The sequence below is a fragment of the Rhamphochromis longiceps genome, linkage group LG3, assembly GCF_057381845.1.
Source record: "Rhamphochromis longiceps isolate RC_006_pf linkage group LG3, R_longiceps_female_GT1.1, whole genome shotgun sequence".
NCBI lineage: Eukaryota > Metazoa > Chordata > Actinopteri > Cichliformes > Cichlidae > Rhamphochromis > Rhamphochromis longiceps.
The window spans coordinates 26,979,852-26,995,084 of record NC_140559.1 but is presented as its reverse complement, the minus strand read 5'-3'; the positions used below and the strand labels follow the sequence as shown (position 1 = coordinate 26,995,084).

The 15,233-nt window shown below is 38.1% G+C and overlaps 2 protein-coding genes across 2 annotated transcripts in view; one reads left to right on the top strand and one right to left on the bottom strand.

Annotated features, from left to right (window-relative positions):
* LOC146673737 (uncharacterized) overlaps positions 1-15,233 on the bottom strand; it is a 94,087-nt gene that overhangs the window by 64,456 nt on the left and 14,398 nt on the right. The gene's annotated exons all lie outside the window — the stretch shown is intronic.
* LOC146673738 (uncharacterized) lies at positions 5,318-11,627 on the top strand. The gene is made up of 7 exons (XM_085384658.1): positions 5,318-5,361; positions 9,780-9,862; positions 9,960-10,071; positions 10,387-10,475; positions 10,588-10,760; positions 10,922-11,099; positions 11,415-11,627. Exons 1-7 carry the CDS (start codon positions 5,318-5,320, stop codon positions 11,549-11,551), a joined length of 816 nt encoding a protein of 271 aa, XP_085240784.1. The 3' UTR covers positions 11,552-11,627.

The window sequence follows — 15,233 nt, the reverse complement described above, 5'->3', positions numbered from 1 at the left end:
ATGTCCTCTGGGTCATCTTCAGGTTCAGCACCCTCCTTCTGGATGACGTACACCCCCATCACAGTTTGCTCCATGCAGCTTTTTGCCTCACTGTCCGTATCCTACGTGACAAAAATATAAGACAACAAAGTCAAATTTAAGAGATTGTTTAAACAACTGTTTCTATGCTGTTCATAAAATCCAAGTAGTCAAAGTAATAAACAGAAAATTACACCACTAAAGCAGTTGTTAATAATTACTCCAATACATAAATGATAAAATACACCTCTCATGTCAAAAGAGGTGGCATAATTGACCTCTCACCAGCCCCTCCCCCGAAAGGGCCATTGTCCAATTACACATTATAGCAACCGTTACTGTGTCTGACAAACATTAACCTCAAGCAAGATGGAGAAGCGGTGTGCCCACCGATACTCCGAGAGATTGTGTCTGGAGGAGTTGTGTTCTTTCCATTCACAAAGTCAAAAACAACGTGAATGGATTAAACAGTGTGGATGGCCCCACTCCCAGGTAAATGTACCGAACATTATGAATCATGTGTGCTTGCACATTTGGGTACCCGTTGGTGCGCAGAGGGAACCATTTGTTTGTCGGACGTAGCAAGAGTAACTTAGGGGGACAGGACTTGAGAAAAGGCTAATTCAGCTGCTAAAATAAAACAGGTATAGAAGTGTTAGTACTAAACAGCTCAAAGTTCATAGACATTTCTATTTACAAATACTGATGACCATAGCAATGAAAAAAAACAACAAGACTTATTTTAATCCAAGTACAGATTCAAAAGCAATGTTGTCTTGATGCATGTTAAATGCATTGTATGTTTGTGTATCAAGTTTAACTACGGTATGCATAAATTTCTTTCCTTCCAATACCAAATTCCAGAAATTCTTTATTGCAACGCTTAATACTGTTTGGTATTCAAGACATCCTTTCCCCAATACCAGGTGTCTTGTTGCTAATCTCAAAATTTTAATTTTAACGATTTGCATTTGAGGCAAGGTCATAATGTATGTATGAGAATGTTACAGTCAACATGCTGTCACAATGACTCACCAAGTACTCCTTTATTAACTTCTCATAGTCTTCGTTTAGGTAGATGCACAAAGATGCATGCTCGTCTGGTATGGATGTTGTCATGCTGGAGAGGAGGAGGAGATAATATGAGCCAAAACCAGGCTGTTTGTCTTAAAGCAAGGGTAATCAGTTAACTTGCATAATTATTCTTTAGGTTAGAACCTGGCATGTACCACTTATTAAGCCGAAACAAAATTGACAACTTCATCTCCAAATAAAAGTTATTTTTGCTGCCTATGACAAAGTCTACTCAATCCTAATACAAACCTTGGAGATGGCAAGCATGAGACCTCTTATTTTCTTTCCAGGTGTCCCTCCTTTGCTCAGAAAGATTTCCATTAAGTGTGGTGCGTATTGGTCAAGCTCGGCAAAGAAAGTAGATAGCAGAGGCTTTGTGGTGATTCGTAGAAACTCCTTGTCAATCTGCAATACAGAACAAATACATTGATTAAAAACTCAACTGTATATTTCACTCACTTCACATCCAAGCTGACTAAAGCTGCCTTTAGAAGACCATGCAGACATCAGTACTGTCATTGATAACGGCTTCTGAGAAGCTTTTGGTCAATTATAAGATCTTAGCTGTGGCTGCAATATGCTGCCATCAGATGCTTTTCACAAAATATTAAGCCATGACGGGATAAAGAGGGGTCTAGGGGCGGCGTCCGGGCTGTGACGTGCAGGGTTGCGTATACAGCGTCAGACGGAAGAGACCGGTAAACAGGTCTATAAACATTCAAGCAATAACCTATAATCATTTCTAATATGATGCACTAAATTAAAATCACTTTAGGTTTAAAAACTTCAATAAATACAGATATTAAGAAACCCTCAGAGGAATGCGATCCACATGTTTGCGATACTGCTGCGCATATGTTTAACCATCGAGCGTGTTTTCGAAATTTATGCTGCTGCTCAAATTAACCCGTTAGTTATGAGCTGGAGAAAATGTGCAATGAGCTGTCTGTGGCGAGGAGCTGCAGTAAGGAAGGCAAGAGGCAGACGGACGCAGCGCCTGCTTTAAAACACGACGGAGAATAGTCCCTCTTTTCTTTCGGGACCACTCTAAATAATGGTAGCTTAGATTAAACTCCAGCTGTCTGACAATAAAGTGTGGAGGATTCTCCGTTTTAGCACAACGCCTGTCTGATTGGTCATACAGTCATGCCTCTGTTGCATTCACTGAACCCAGGAAAAGTCATAGTACTCAATTAGACTGATCCCTTCAGGGTAAAAAACAAATAAAATTTTAAAAAAAAATTAACTGGTTGATAAACGTTTGTGGGTAAAGCTGAGAATGTCCTGGTCAGCCGAGGCCAGCACACATTCCATATGTCATCAGAAGACCTCCCTCTGTAGCGCAAAGACTTCATTCACAAGTCCAGCATTGAAGCAAAATTGTGGTAATATTACTATGAAGCTTGCAGGCACAGAATGCAGCAATATCTCGTTTTGCCAAGGCATAGTGGCACATTTAGAAGACACACCATTGCGGGAATATTACTCTGATATGCCGCTACGTTGCGTCTTCTAAAAGAGGCTTAAAAAACAAATGCACAAATGTCTCTTCAATGTAGACCTGTGAAAAAGCAGACCAGAGTACCTGTATAACAGTAGAGGTTTTGGTTTAAGTGTTAACAGAATGCCATCTGAGGCTGTATTTACAACATTTTATGACGAGGTAGGATCCGGATGATTCTTATGTCCTGATACATAAAAACTACTAAATTAAACGGTACTTACTTTTTCACATTACTATTTTCAGTGATACAGGAACCAACAACAGATAGTACTTTTAGTTTTGGACTACAAAACATAAATTACATGCAACATCCAAATGCATTTTAACCACACTTGCCTCTCTCGCAGTGAACAGAGCTGGCCATCTGCTTTTGAAGTCTGCAACCATCGGCTGACCCTGAAGAACTTCTTGCCTTCTGTATGAGAAAGTCCTCTCCATTTTCACACTCACAACAGAGTCATTATTTCTTTTAGTCAACTCAGAAAGAATTGCAACTCTCTCCTGTTCCAGACTTTCTGATGTCTCTCCTTTTGGATGCTGTGGACAATAGTTAACTTCAGCTCTTTTGGGTTTCTTCACATTGAAGGCTGCCTGACGGTTGTCACCAGACTTGTTTTTGATGGAGTTTATGGTCACCTCTGTACATCCAAGGCCTCTCAGTTTGGTGTGGAGGTTAGCTATTTTATATTTTAGGCTAATCTTCCACCCATAACAGCCATTGAAAGACCCCTGCTCTCTAAGGCAAGGATGCTTTTTCACAAGAGCTTCTGCAACGTCAGTCAGATCATTGTCTGTTGGGTAGGCTTTGAATTTGTATATTTCTTCAGCCAGTCGTTCCAGAATTTGGGATTTCAGTTTTGGTGAAGGGTTCAATAGAGTTCCCCCATTGGCGCAGGCAGTATTGGCCTTCTCGAGTTCAAATTCTGCCTCATAGCTAAATTGAGGTACAGTGAAGACACTTGGCCAAACCCAGTGCCTTGAGGATGGTGAAGAACCTGAAGATGAAATAGGCTCTGTATCATCTGTGTCAGCAGAGGAGATGGATACAGACTCTGTTGCTTGGCTTTGAGAAGTTCTTGCATCTTCCTCCTGTGGGCTTTGCAAAAATATCACCTTAAGGGTGCCTTTGTCCTTTACTTCTGAGACATCTGACATATTCATGAACTCATTTCCAAAGTCCTCATCTTGATATTGAAGTCGAATATCTTGCTGTAATCCAAAACTTGTCTTTACTGTGTGGCACAAATCTTCAATTGAGACCGGTGTCCCTGCAGGAAGAATCAACTTCCTGGCATCATCTTCACCCAGGATTATCCGCAGTCTTAGGGGTGACGTCATTTTGAAGATCTGAAAAATATCAGCAATTCTTTTAGAAAAAGACACCGTTTGGCATATCAACAAGCAACAATTAGGGACCCTTGTGCACTTCTGTGCAACTTTAAAAATACAATTTTTTGTTGTGAAAACAAAGCAGAAATACACAGGTTAAAACACAATTTCTCTTATCTGTTTAGACTAGAATGTAAAAAGAGCTTCCTGGGGCTACATCAGCCCAGAGACATAAGCAGTAGAATGAATACTTTAATTCTAACTAAAAAAAAAAAAAAAAAAAAAAAAAAAAAACCCACAGCAAAAGAAGTTATGATGATGCAATACTGTAGAGGATGACAGACGCTGGCAGGTAATTACTTAATATATTGAAAAATTCACTGTACTTTAAAAGCAGATTTTTGGAAACAACAGGAATATCATCATCATCCATCCATTATATATTCCGGTTATCCTTAATATCATCATCCTGCAGTAAAGTACAAATGAGAGACGACGCATGCTATGTGTAAACATTATATACTTTCATAATTATATGGACCTGTCTTAAGTCTGGTGACAAGGTTAGGCAAGGGCACAAATCATTTGGTAAAATTTGGGTGGCTCAAACTAAGTTGTAGGGAAGGAATTATTTGCTGGAGACTATCTTGTGTTTATGAAAATCAGTTCACAGTGAAAACAATATGGTGGAATTAGAAATTCTGTAACACTTTAATCAACCAAATCATAACAGGTTTCACTCAGAAAATGTAATTTTCAACAAATCTGTAGTTTTGATTTGTTGTGTTTTGAAATAAAAAGCTTAGGTTTTCTAATGCATATATAAACAATTCATTTTAAAATAGTTTTATTTTCAACAGCTGACAGACCAAATCAAAAGCATGACAATTTCACAAATGCTACAGGGTAAGAAAAATAATAAAAAAATACTTACAAGTATTAATTTTGTTTTCCAAGAAAACTCACAGATCTCTTTAGAGTAACCAGACGCAGTCCTCCAACAGAGTAGGCAGCTAAGGGATAGTCATCAACCAGTTCCTCATGTGCAATGACAGCCACCTCACTCACATGTGACGTGCTCAGTTCAAAAGCTCTAAAGTGCTCCCTATACCAAGCAGATATCTTTCTCACAAAGAAATGCAACTTCCCTTCCAAAACACAGAGCTGCAAAATTTCAGCAAACTCAGGCAGACCAAATGACTCTCCATGGATAACAATCATTCCTTTGCTGTAGTTCATACCATTGTATGACACATTCTTCGCAATTTGAACATCAGTTTCATCTGGAAGCCTTTGGTTAAATGCAGCTGCAATGTCACTTTGGAGCACATCAATAGGCACTGATGAAACATTAGTTACCACCAACTGTTTTTTCTCATCAGACATATGCAAATGGTGAGCAATGACAAGCTGGTGTTTCCTGGCAAGTGTGAGAGGTATGTTTTTAAAACAGTTGGTGTGGCGAGCAACCTGTTTAAAAAAACTATGCTTGGCCTCAAACCTCATTGTCCACTTATGAACGAGAGGTCCAAAGAGACGTATCATGACAGGATAGTGCTCTACAAAATGGTGTTTAGGAAGAATACGGCTGTTTGGAAAAAGTTCTTTGTATCTCTGCCGATGCTCTCTGATTTTGAACTCAAGATATGATATTGACTCATCACAGTGGATAGGGGCAACAACAAGTTCCACTATATCCTTGAGAGCCAAAAGAACATGCCAGGCCTGTTCATCTTCAGGAACAAGGGGACCAATAATAAAAGGCAACAAGCGAAGCAGAGCCCAATTTTCGTGTGCATTCCCCCCTATATGTTTTTTCCTTGAGTAGGTATGTGGTATGACGTGAGGACGATTTGTCTTATCGCCCCATTTGTAGTCAAAACTTTGGATTGAACTGTTAAGTTTTTCTAAGGTGAAATACTTTTTGGAGATCAAAACAGCCAAGCATTCTGCTAGTTTTACAGGTATAATGCCCTCAAAAAAATCGTGTACTATATCCGGGGGAAAGCCTGAAATAACATCAAAATGAGAGAGACTTTTAGACAAAACACAGTCACGTTTAACCCCACAACACAAGCTTGAGGTTTCCAATGCAGATTTTAAGTGAGCCAAATGGAGTTCACGTGTTCTACACTCAAAAACGTCTGCAGTCAAAAACTGAATTTCAGTTTTCTTTGCGACACAGAATCTACATATGTGTTCCCCAGAAAAATTTGCAACAAAACCTGCAAGCCCGTGAGCAGCTAGGTTATCAGCTATTACACAATTTACAGTGCCTTTAACGAACTCATTTAACTGAGCAATAAACACACCGTGTTGTTCCAAGATCACAAGATCTTTTAACAGGGGTTCCAACACCTTTTCAAACCCAAATGTCTTTAAATCGTCACTTTTACAAAGAACAGCTAGGTAAATGGAGGAGAGTGCTGAATGAGAGCCTGGAGGCAAATTATCCAAGACCCAATAAATACCACAAAGCTTGTGTTTTTTGCGTGAGGTTCCAAGAGGATTGCAAACCTCAAAATCATCAATGTAAAGTGTAATGGAGATTCTCAACACGTCAACAGCTAAAAAGCTATTGGTTCTAAAGTGCTTGCCATCTCGGAAAGACCTGTAAACACTCAGACCATTAGCCAAATCCTCACTTTTTTCTTGTCCTATATGTTGCTCAATCACTCTATCAAGTATGTGATTATGACTCAATAATTCTTGCAATAACTTTAATAAAGGAATGTACTGAAATGACTTTCGTTGATCAACAGATAAAATGTACTCAATAGGCTCTACGACCCTAAAGTTATGCTTATAGTATTGTTTTCTTTTAAATGAAGTTCCAAGAGGACCACACTTAGCTAAAATTTTTGATACAGGGTTAGAAATGCACACTGTATTGGCAAGCTCCTCAACAACAGCCTGACCAATATGAAGGTTATGGCTCTTGAATACCTCTTCAACAGTTCGTTTTGTGATTGAAGTACAAGCAGAACTTAACAAAAAACTCAACTCCTCCACCAAGCCATCTACTGCTGTAGCTGGAATTTGAAATATATGTTCCAATTCTAACAATATCCCAGCTACTTTCTGTTCAACAAGATCTGTCAAATTTTCAGTGGAATGATTACTTCCTGACACAAACTCAGTTCCAACTTCAGGATCTAAAAAATCAGAGCAACTAGCACCTACACCTTCAGGGTCATCAGAATGTTGTGCTGGGTCAAAACACACCACTAAACCTACCTTGAAATCTTTAAGTGAATCTGAATGATGCTTCCTCTTTTTGTGTGAATAAAATGTACCAAAGATATTTGTCTTGAAAGAGCAGCCTGAAAATACACAAGTTACTGTCTCACTATTTCGTAAATGTGATCCAATGTGTCCAAAATAATCTCTCTCTGTGGTAAGGTCACCGCAGTCACATAACTCACACCTAAAAGTGACTGAACTAACAGCTGTCTGTTTAAAATGAGAAGAATGACATCTGTAAACATGTGTTTTTAGTCCACACCAAGTCTTAAATGTGCATGGACAATTTACATATATACAAAGATAACGCTGGCTGGGTCCATAATGGTGATGTAATCTACAGTGTTTCAATAATTTGTACCTACTACTCTCCCTGATGGAACAACGCTTGCACTGCCACATGCAAGTCACTGAAAGAAAAAAAGAGAAGCAGTTTTAAGGATGGTTTTATTGGCACCTTTTTTTCACTTTGATTAAATCATAACAGTATCATAAAAAATGTATGATGGTAAAAACTTACCATGTATTAAAGAGGAGGCACAAACAATCAGAAAAAGGGGGCAGCTTTCTTTGTGGTGTTACTATGGTAAAGAAAACATACAATTATTTTATAAAAATTCCACAGTGGATTTTTTTTTAACTTTGTTGGAAATGTATAAAAAAAATACAAATACATATAAATACCTCTTGCAATATAAAATTCACAGATAAATATCCAATCTGTTGCCAAATGTAATAGCAGTGTTTCACACTATGCAATAAAGATGCTGGTAGTTGCGGTAAAGGTCCGACAGGCAATTTTCATAACTATCCGCCATTGCCTTTTCCTTTGACCTCGTGTTCATGCTCTTTTCCCCATGCACTAGTATTCAAGTCAATTCGAAGGATGCGGCCCCTGAATTTGGACACAGCTAATATTTAGCAACTCCCACGCTAGTTTAACTTGCATTACCGCGAGAGGCCGAATGCTTAAAAAAAAAGGAGAGAGAAAGAAAGAAGAAATGCAAATAATAAAAAAAAAGTGAAGAAAGACCATGTCTTGCAATAACCGTCATTTAAAACCAAAGTGAATGCTAACAGAGCTAGGTAAAAGTTCAATGAGACAACCATTGAACTTTTACCTAGCTTTAGCTACCCAGATAGCAAGGAGACATTGAACAGATGTTGATTTTCCATCTGAACCATCAGAATCGTCAGGATTGAAATGTCAACACAAAACCAATGTTGAAACAACATTGAAATACTGATGAAACCTGACACTGACATTGAAATAACATTGATTCACTGTTGTTCTGTCATCGTTGATTGTTGATCTATTTATAGTTGACAAGGTGACAACAATCACGTTGAAAAATCATCAATTTATGGTTGAGCGGGAAATTAAAGCTGCTACCACTTGGACTATTCCGCAGCACCCCTATCACATTGGTACGTCCCTCCAGGTAACCATTGTCTTGTACAGTAGAGCGGGACATTAGATTTACTCTCAGCGAAATTGACCGGAGAAGGCATCAGTTCATGCACTGCACTGGCCTGCACCACGATTAGTATAAGGTAAGAATGAATGACTTTTGTTCTATTCGTTATTTCCATGGTTGCATTTGAATAACAGTAAAAACAAACAAACAAACTTGTTAATGTAAAGTTTCGGATAAAATGTGGGAGCCCGAAATTGTGTCTACTTTCATCTTACAATCCGGCAACAAATAAATTGCACTGCGAACAAAGTCTATCAACAAAGAAAACATTTTCGTTTCATACTTTTCCGTTATATTCCCTTACAAAGCTAGCTTTAACGCTTCGAGGGTTCCTTTGTTCTTGCCGTCGCCTCGGCGCTTGACCCAGACTTTCGCTCTGTAGTTGCTTTTTAGCATAGTACTACAAAAAATTGTAAATCTGTGATATATGATTGATAAACGTAAAGGTAACTGTATAAATGTGTTCAATGACTTTGTTACTTTTAATGATTGGAGAGCACCCGCTTCGATTCGCACTCAATTCAAACTATACGTTGCACGCTCACCTACCTTGCGTTTGCACCTTTTGTCCACACGTAAACTGCGTTTTCGTTAACTGAAAACTGAGATTTTTAAAGACGCCTGCCAGGGCGGATATTTTCGAAAACTCCGTTTTAGCATTTACGTGTGGACGAGGAAGACGGAGAAAACGCAGAGTCAAAGATGTGCGCCAAGCTTTTGTCTCGGTGCCATGAATTCCTACAATGGCAGACTTAGACAAAATACTGTTAATTTTATTATCTTCAGTGTTTAAATGCTTACATATACACACGCAGTTGTATGTTTAAAAAAAAAAAGAGTTTGTTTTATTGGGTTTGCTTGTAATTGTTGCCTATATACATTTTAAGCTATTATTTATTATATAGTTCTATCAATCGATCAAGTTTTGTAGTGACTATGAAATATATTGTAATTATCTGTTTCCTGTTTATCCTAGACAGGGCAAAAAAGGACTCCAAATTTTAAAAAAAGATAAAAATGAAAGACTGGTGCATTGTGCAGTTCAGCACTGGTGGTACAGAAATAGTCCCTAGTTCATGGATAAATGGGGAGAAATTGTCATAGCCTCCATATCCTCCGTGAGACACATTCAGGATCCACGCCACAGTAAAGAGGAGAGTTCATCCTGGTGCAACATGGCTCACCTATGCACCAGTCCGACTTCTAATAAGCCATGGTGGGTATCATCTGGATTGGTGTTGTATAAATGTAACAATAACAAGTTTTTCGTGTCCTAATTTATGTCTGGCCATACATTGTGTTTGTACTTCCAGACACATTTCACGAAGCAGAACGCAGTCTTCAGAAATATCTAAGTGAACACTGTGATACGTCTGACCTTCAGTCCGAAGCTGAAACTCAGACCAGTCATAAAAGAAAGCACAAGTAAAACTTTTTTTATTTCACAAACATATCTTTGATTGCTAAGAATTTATGATCTTGTCTTTTATACATATCTGTGGTGCTTCCATACTGCAATATCACCACATAATATAGTCCAAAAAGTGGAAGCTTGTAAACTTTTTATAGATGCAAAGCCGTGTACACTTGTGCACTTCAAAAATTCCTTGTATACTGTACCTTCTTGCACATCTCCCTTTCCTGTGTGTGTTGTTATAAATCAAACTGTAACTTTAGGAAATAATATTCCAAAAGCACATTTGTAATTACTTATGACCGTTTTCAACTTTTTTTCTTTAGACCAAATCCCCTGTACACATATAGTGACTCAGAGGATGAGCAGCCCACAAAAAAACGGTTTCCCCAGCCCCCTCGAGTGAAAATACCAGGTAATAAAATACTGTCTGGTGTCTTTGTACATATCTGTGTGTGACACAAGGAAACTTTTGACAAGTTGTCTGTATTCTTAAATACTTAAAAAAAATTATCTTTTTCTGTCAGACCTGACGAGAGCTGTTAACGAACTCCGTGAGGAGGTCAGAGCCATCCGCAATACCGGCTGCAATGAATCGGTAGATGCTGGGGTACTGTCTCTGGATTTGCCCTTGCACAACATTGAGGAGCTAAACAATGCAGAGGCAGCTCTTCAATCACAAGAGGCAACTAAGGCAATGGTAAGTATATAAAGGTTATGTACACTTTGTAACTATAAAGTGTAATAGCTGTCAGATGTGATTTAAATACATAACAACGGCCTGTTGATTAAACACACAAGCACTTGCATACACATTAAAGACATGAGACGCTAATTCCATCTCTTAAAATGTGTCTATAGGTGAGACGCTTTGCCTTGATTGGAGGGACCACACTGGAGGTGCGAGTCCGCCGTGTAATGGCTTATGCCATTACAAACGAGCTGGCCTTGGTACTAAACTGGGCAGGGAAAAAAACCAAGGACCAGACAAAGCAAAAAAGGGCATTTAAAGATACAGCGCTCTGCAAATGCATATTTGGTAAGTTTTACCGTTTTTTTGCTATATTACTTTGTCCTTCTTAATAACAAGACTTTCATGTCCGGTTAATCTGGAGATGGAGTCTTTGGTCTTTGGCTTGTTTAGTCCTCGGGTTGTAGTTTGTACAGCCCAAGGACCCCATGTTTATTTTGTTTTAAAGACAGTTAACAAGAGCTTATTCATGTGCTCTAATTCACTTTTTTTGTTTGTGTGTGTGTATGTGTGTGTGTGTGTGTGTGTGTGTGTGTGTGTGTGTGTGTGTGTGTGTGTGTGTGTGTGTGTGTGTGTGTGTGTGTGTGTGTATTTTTGTCCTAGATGGCCTGACGCAGCAGTTAGGGGCAAACTCTATGTCCGAGTTTGTCTTTGCACAAGCAGTGCAGAAATGGCTCCGATACGCCCCAGATCGTTTGGGTGGTGCAGGACGCACATCATGCATCCCCATCCCAGAGTAAAAAATTACAAACTTCTGTGAAACATATAAATGTAAATAGGAAACTGTCTTTTAATAAAGTATTTAGCAAACGAAACATGCCTATTGACCTTTTTTTGTTTAGTTTTTTCCTCTGTTACATCACATGCAATGCTTTCTTATTTTAGGATATTAATATTGACATGATACATTGTGAGACATTTGTTTTTGTTTTTTTTAAAGGGTGTCCAATTTGAGGAATAAGTACAATTATGTGTTTAGGTGGTTTAAGTATTGATGGAAACATGCAGTAGTTTAGTATTGGTTAAAATACCTATAAAGAGAGGTAGATTTCCAGTCATGATTTAACTGTTGTTTTAATAAAAAGCCACTGTGCGACAGAGGTGGAAAATCAACACCATAGCTCAACAGTGTTTCAATATCAGAATCTGACATTGTTTCAATGTCAACAGTATTAGAAAATACAACGTTGAATCAATGTCAGGTTTCAACATTGATTCAACATCAAAACCTGACATTGTTTCAACGTTAAAAAAGGGTGCAAGAGTGACGTTAGGTCAACGTCACACTTCAACGTTGATTCAATGACATCACCTGATATTGACTCAACATTGTTTCAATGTTTCCTTGCTATCTGGGTAACTTCATTTACTTTGAAAGTGAATTACAAATGTGTTAAATATTGAACTAAACATATCAATAACCGCTAAAAACACTATAAAACTGCAAAAACGGGTAACAAAAAAAAGCAATTAAGTGGAAATGCTATTAATAATATAAATATAGCCGGAGCGGATTAGAAATCAGGTATTAGAGGGTACCGATTGGCACCGTCTAATACCCGATTTTCACAGTATTTGCTCCACTCCCGCTGTCTAATGACAACTTACACATTTGGAATTAAAAACATTGTTAAACAATTAACCGACGGAACAACTTCGTTTGACTAAGATATTTTCAGTTATTTATCACTTACCTGTATTGTGGAAGATTCCGCAGAGAGAAACGGCAGTTCACTGAACACATATAACTTTGTCCGCGTTCCCGCCTCTTCACTTCTGGGAAGTTTGAGCATGCGCACTAGGCATCGGTTTTAGAGTTGTTGATTTAAAATAATTACATTTAATTGAACTGAAGAATGCAAATCTAGTTCATTAAACTTTTTGTTATTTTATGTTAAACCAACAACTGATAATGATTTAAAAACCTAAATTCAATATGTTCATGTTAAATAGACAAATGTCTATTGAATTAATCAAACAACTGCCTTAGTTGACTTTTTTGAGTGCAGAGAGCTGATCCGAAACACAGCTGGAGTGGCATATGGAGATAAACTGAGCGATCAGCTCTGAACATGCAAAAAAACGTTAATAGAAAGTGAAACCCTGGACTCTGTGTGTGCCAGGATCCCACTAATATTTCTCAGGTTTTAGTGTAGCTTACCTGGTATTTAGATTTTTAAAAATGTATTTATTATTTTTTGTTTGATTGAAGTATTTATGCTGAATACACAGGTGTGGATTCTCCATCAGCCCTTTAGCTGAATGCCCCCCCCCCCAACAACAACAAAGTTAAAAATAAATTTAATAGAAATCTGATGATCCATCGTCTAAAATCCATCTTAAACTCCAGAATACATCAGCTAACATCAAAATATTTCATGTATTTTTATTATAAGTTGTACTAGTAGTATGTGAAAAGACATTAGAATGAGTGTTTGAATATGAGGCCCAGACTAAAGGATTTAGAGAAATATTTAAATTTATTTTATAAACATGAAACAGTTTAAATAATGAGTGAGATTTTTTTTTTAAATTAATACACTTACTGTACATAAAATTAAAAGTTTTACACACACACACACATACACACACACAAAAGCTTTTGGCAGACCCTGGAGATAATGGGGATGTGTTGTTGTTGGTCTGTCACACATATGGAAAACAACAAATTTATAGCATACAAAGACCTGAAGTGACACTGCGGGCTGAAAACAATGAAAAGTGTACACTAAAGCCGCTGTCTGCTGTGTTTGTAAAATTTTCAGCTTTTCATTTTTCTTTTATTTCCAGTGATCTCAGTACTCAGTGTTGCGGAGTAACGGAGTACCACAGCTACGTATTTAAAATACAAAATATAAGTAATTGCATTCCGTTACAGTTACTGTTTAAAAGGGTGGTATTCACTTACTTTGTTGAAATAAATGGATCACACGGTGGTCTTTTCCTGTATCATATGCTAGTCTATGCCCTATCTATTATCTATATTTATTTATTATCTATTTTTGGTAATTCCACGCTGGTAGAAACCCAAACAAAACACCCAGTAAGAGGCTCTAATGGCTGTATCTCAATCTCGTGGCCCATGTCACCTCTACTCGCAGCCCGCATAATGATGTGAAGAAATATTTTTTCTGTCCATTATGCTCGCAGTGTCCAAGCATTTTTTTTCTTTTCATACTATTTTTAAAATATTGTCTGATTCCATTTGCAATTGGTGTTGCTGAACTGTGGACTAGCAGTGATGCACAAAATATTACCATTCATCGGTATCCGTCAGTACTAGTAGTAGAGACTAGGACAACAGCATCAGTCAAAGGGTGGATTTACATTCTAACACTCCAGGGCTGACTTTGGTTATCTGAATATCAGCTTCTGAAAACACATAAAATTGTGACATAAAGGATGAACAGTAACACAATTTGTATCTATAGCAGCATATGCAGTTTTTCCACTTACCGAAAACAACAGGGTTGAACCTGAAATCTGCATTCAGTCCAGGAATGAAGCACCTGTATGTTCCTTCATCTTACAGACAGTGTTCTTTGCTCAAACGCAGTTTTGCAAATTTAAAGTGACACTGTCAAGGTCTCTTTAGAAAGAACATGTTATCTCCTGGCAATCCCTTCAAACAAGCCAGAATATTTTTTTTTTTATCCTATTTTGAATTGTATTGTCATGAATCTGAACATTTAAAGCAGTGAAAATATCTGTGTTTGGTCAAATTTTATAGCTAGTTGAGTTCATTAGGTCCCTATCTGAAAGGAAAATTTCTCAGTTCCTTATTAACTTTTTGTCTTTCTTTAACCCTTTAGAACCGGTCAGAGCGGGCACGCTCCGTTTTGCGTAACTATTTTTAAATCCCGGTAGCACTGTAACCACGTGAGCTAGCGCAATAATTTTTTTTGCATATGAAACCGGAGGAGTTGTACTTACATCTTATGCCATCAGCTTGTCCTCGGTCACAGTTTCCTTCCACATATAGCTTTGCAAAAACTGCATAAAAAGCACTTGCAGCAACAAAAACATAATATTCCAGAAACACGCTTTGCCGATCCGATCAGCTGTTCATAACACTTCCTACGTCCATCAGCGCGAACTATGGCATGTCCACCATGACCTGCCCGAAACCGGAAGTGACGTCATTTTCGCAGAAATGTAGTTTTTTTTTTACCATCAAGGCCTCATGAGCTTATACTGGTGTTTATAAAAGTTATCTTTGACTTTATGACTTTCTGTGTCGTTTCTGGGATGCTTAGGACTCATATTGCACTGCTGGAAATAGTTTATTTTGATGCATATGGAACTGGTAGTTGACTTCAGAAGGAGGAAGTCCGAGCTGCAGCCTGTCAGCATCAACGGGGAGTGCGTGGAAAGGGTCTCCAGTTTCAAGTTTCTGGGTGTGCACATAGACACAGACCTCCA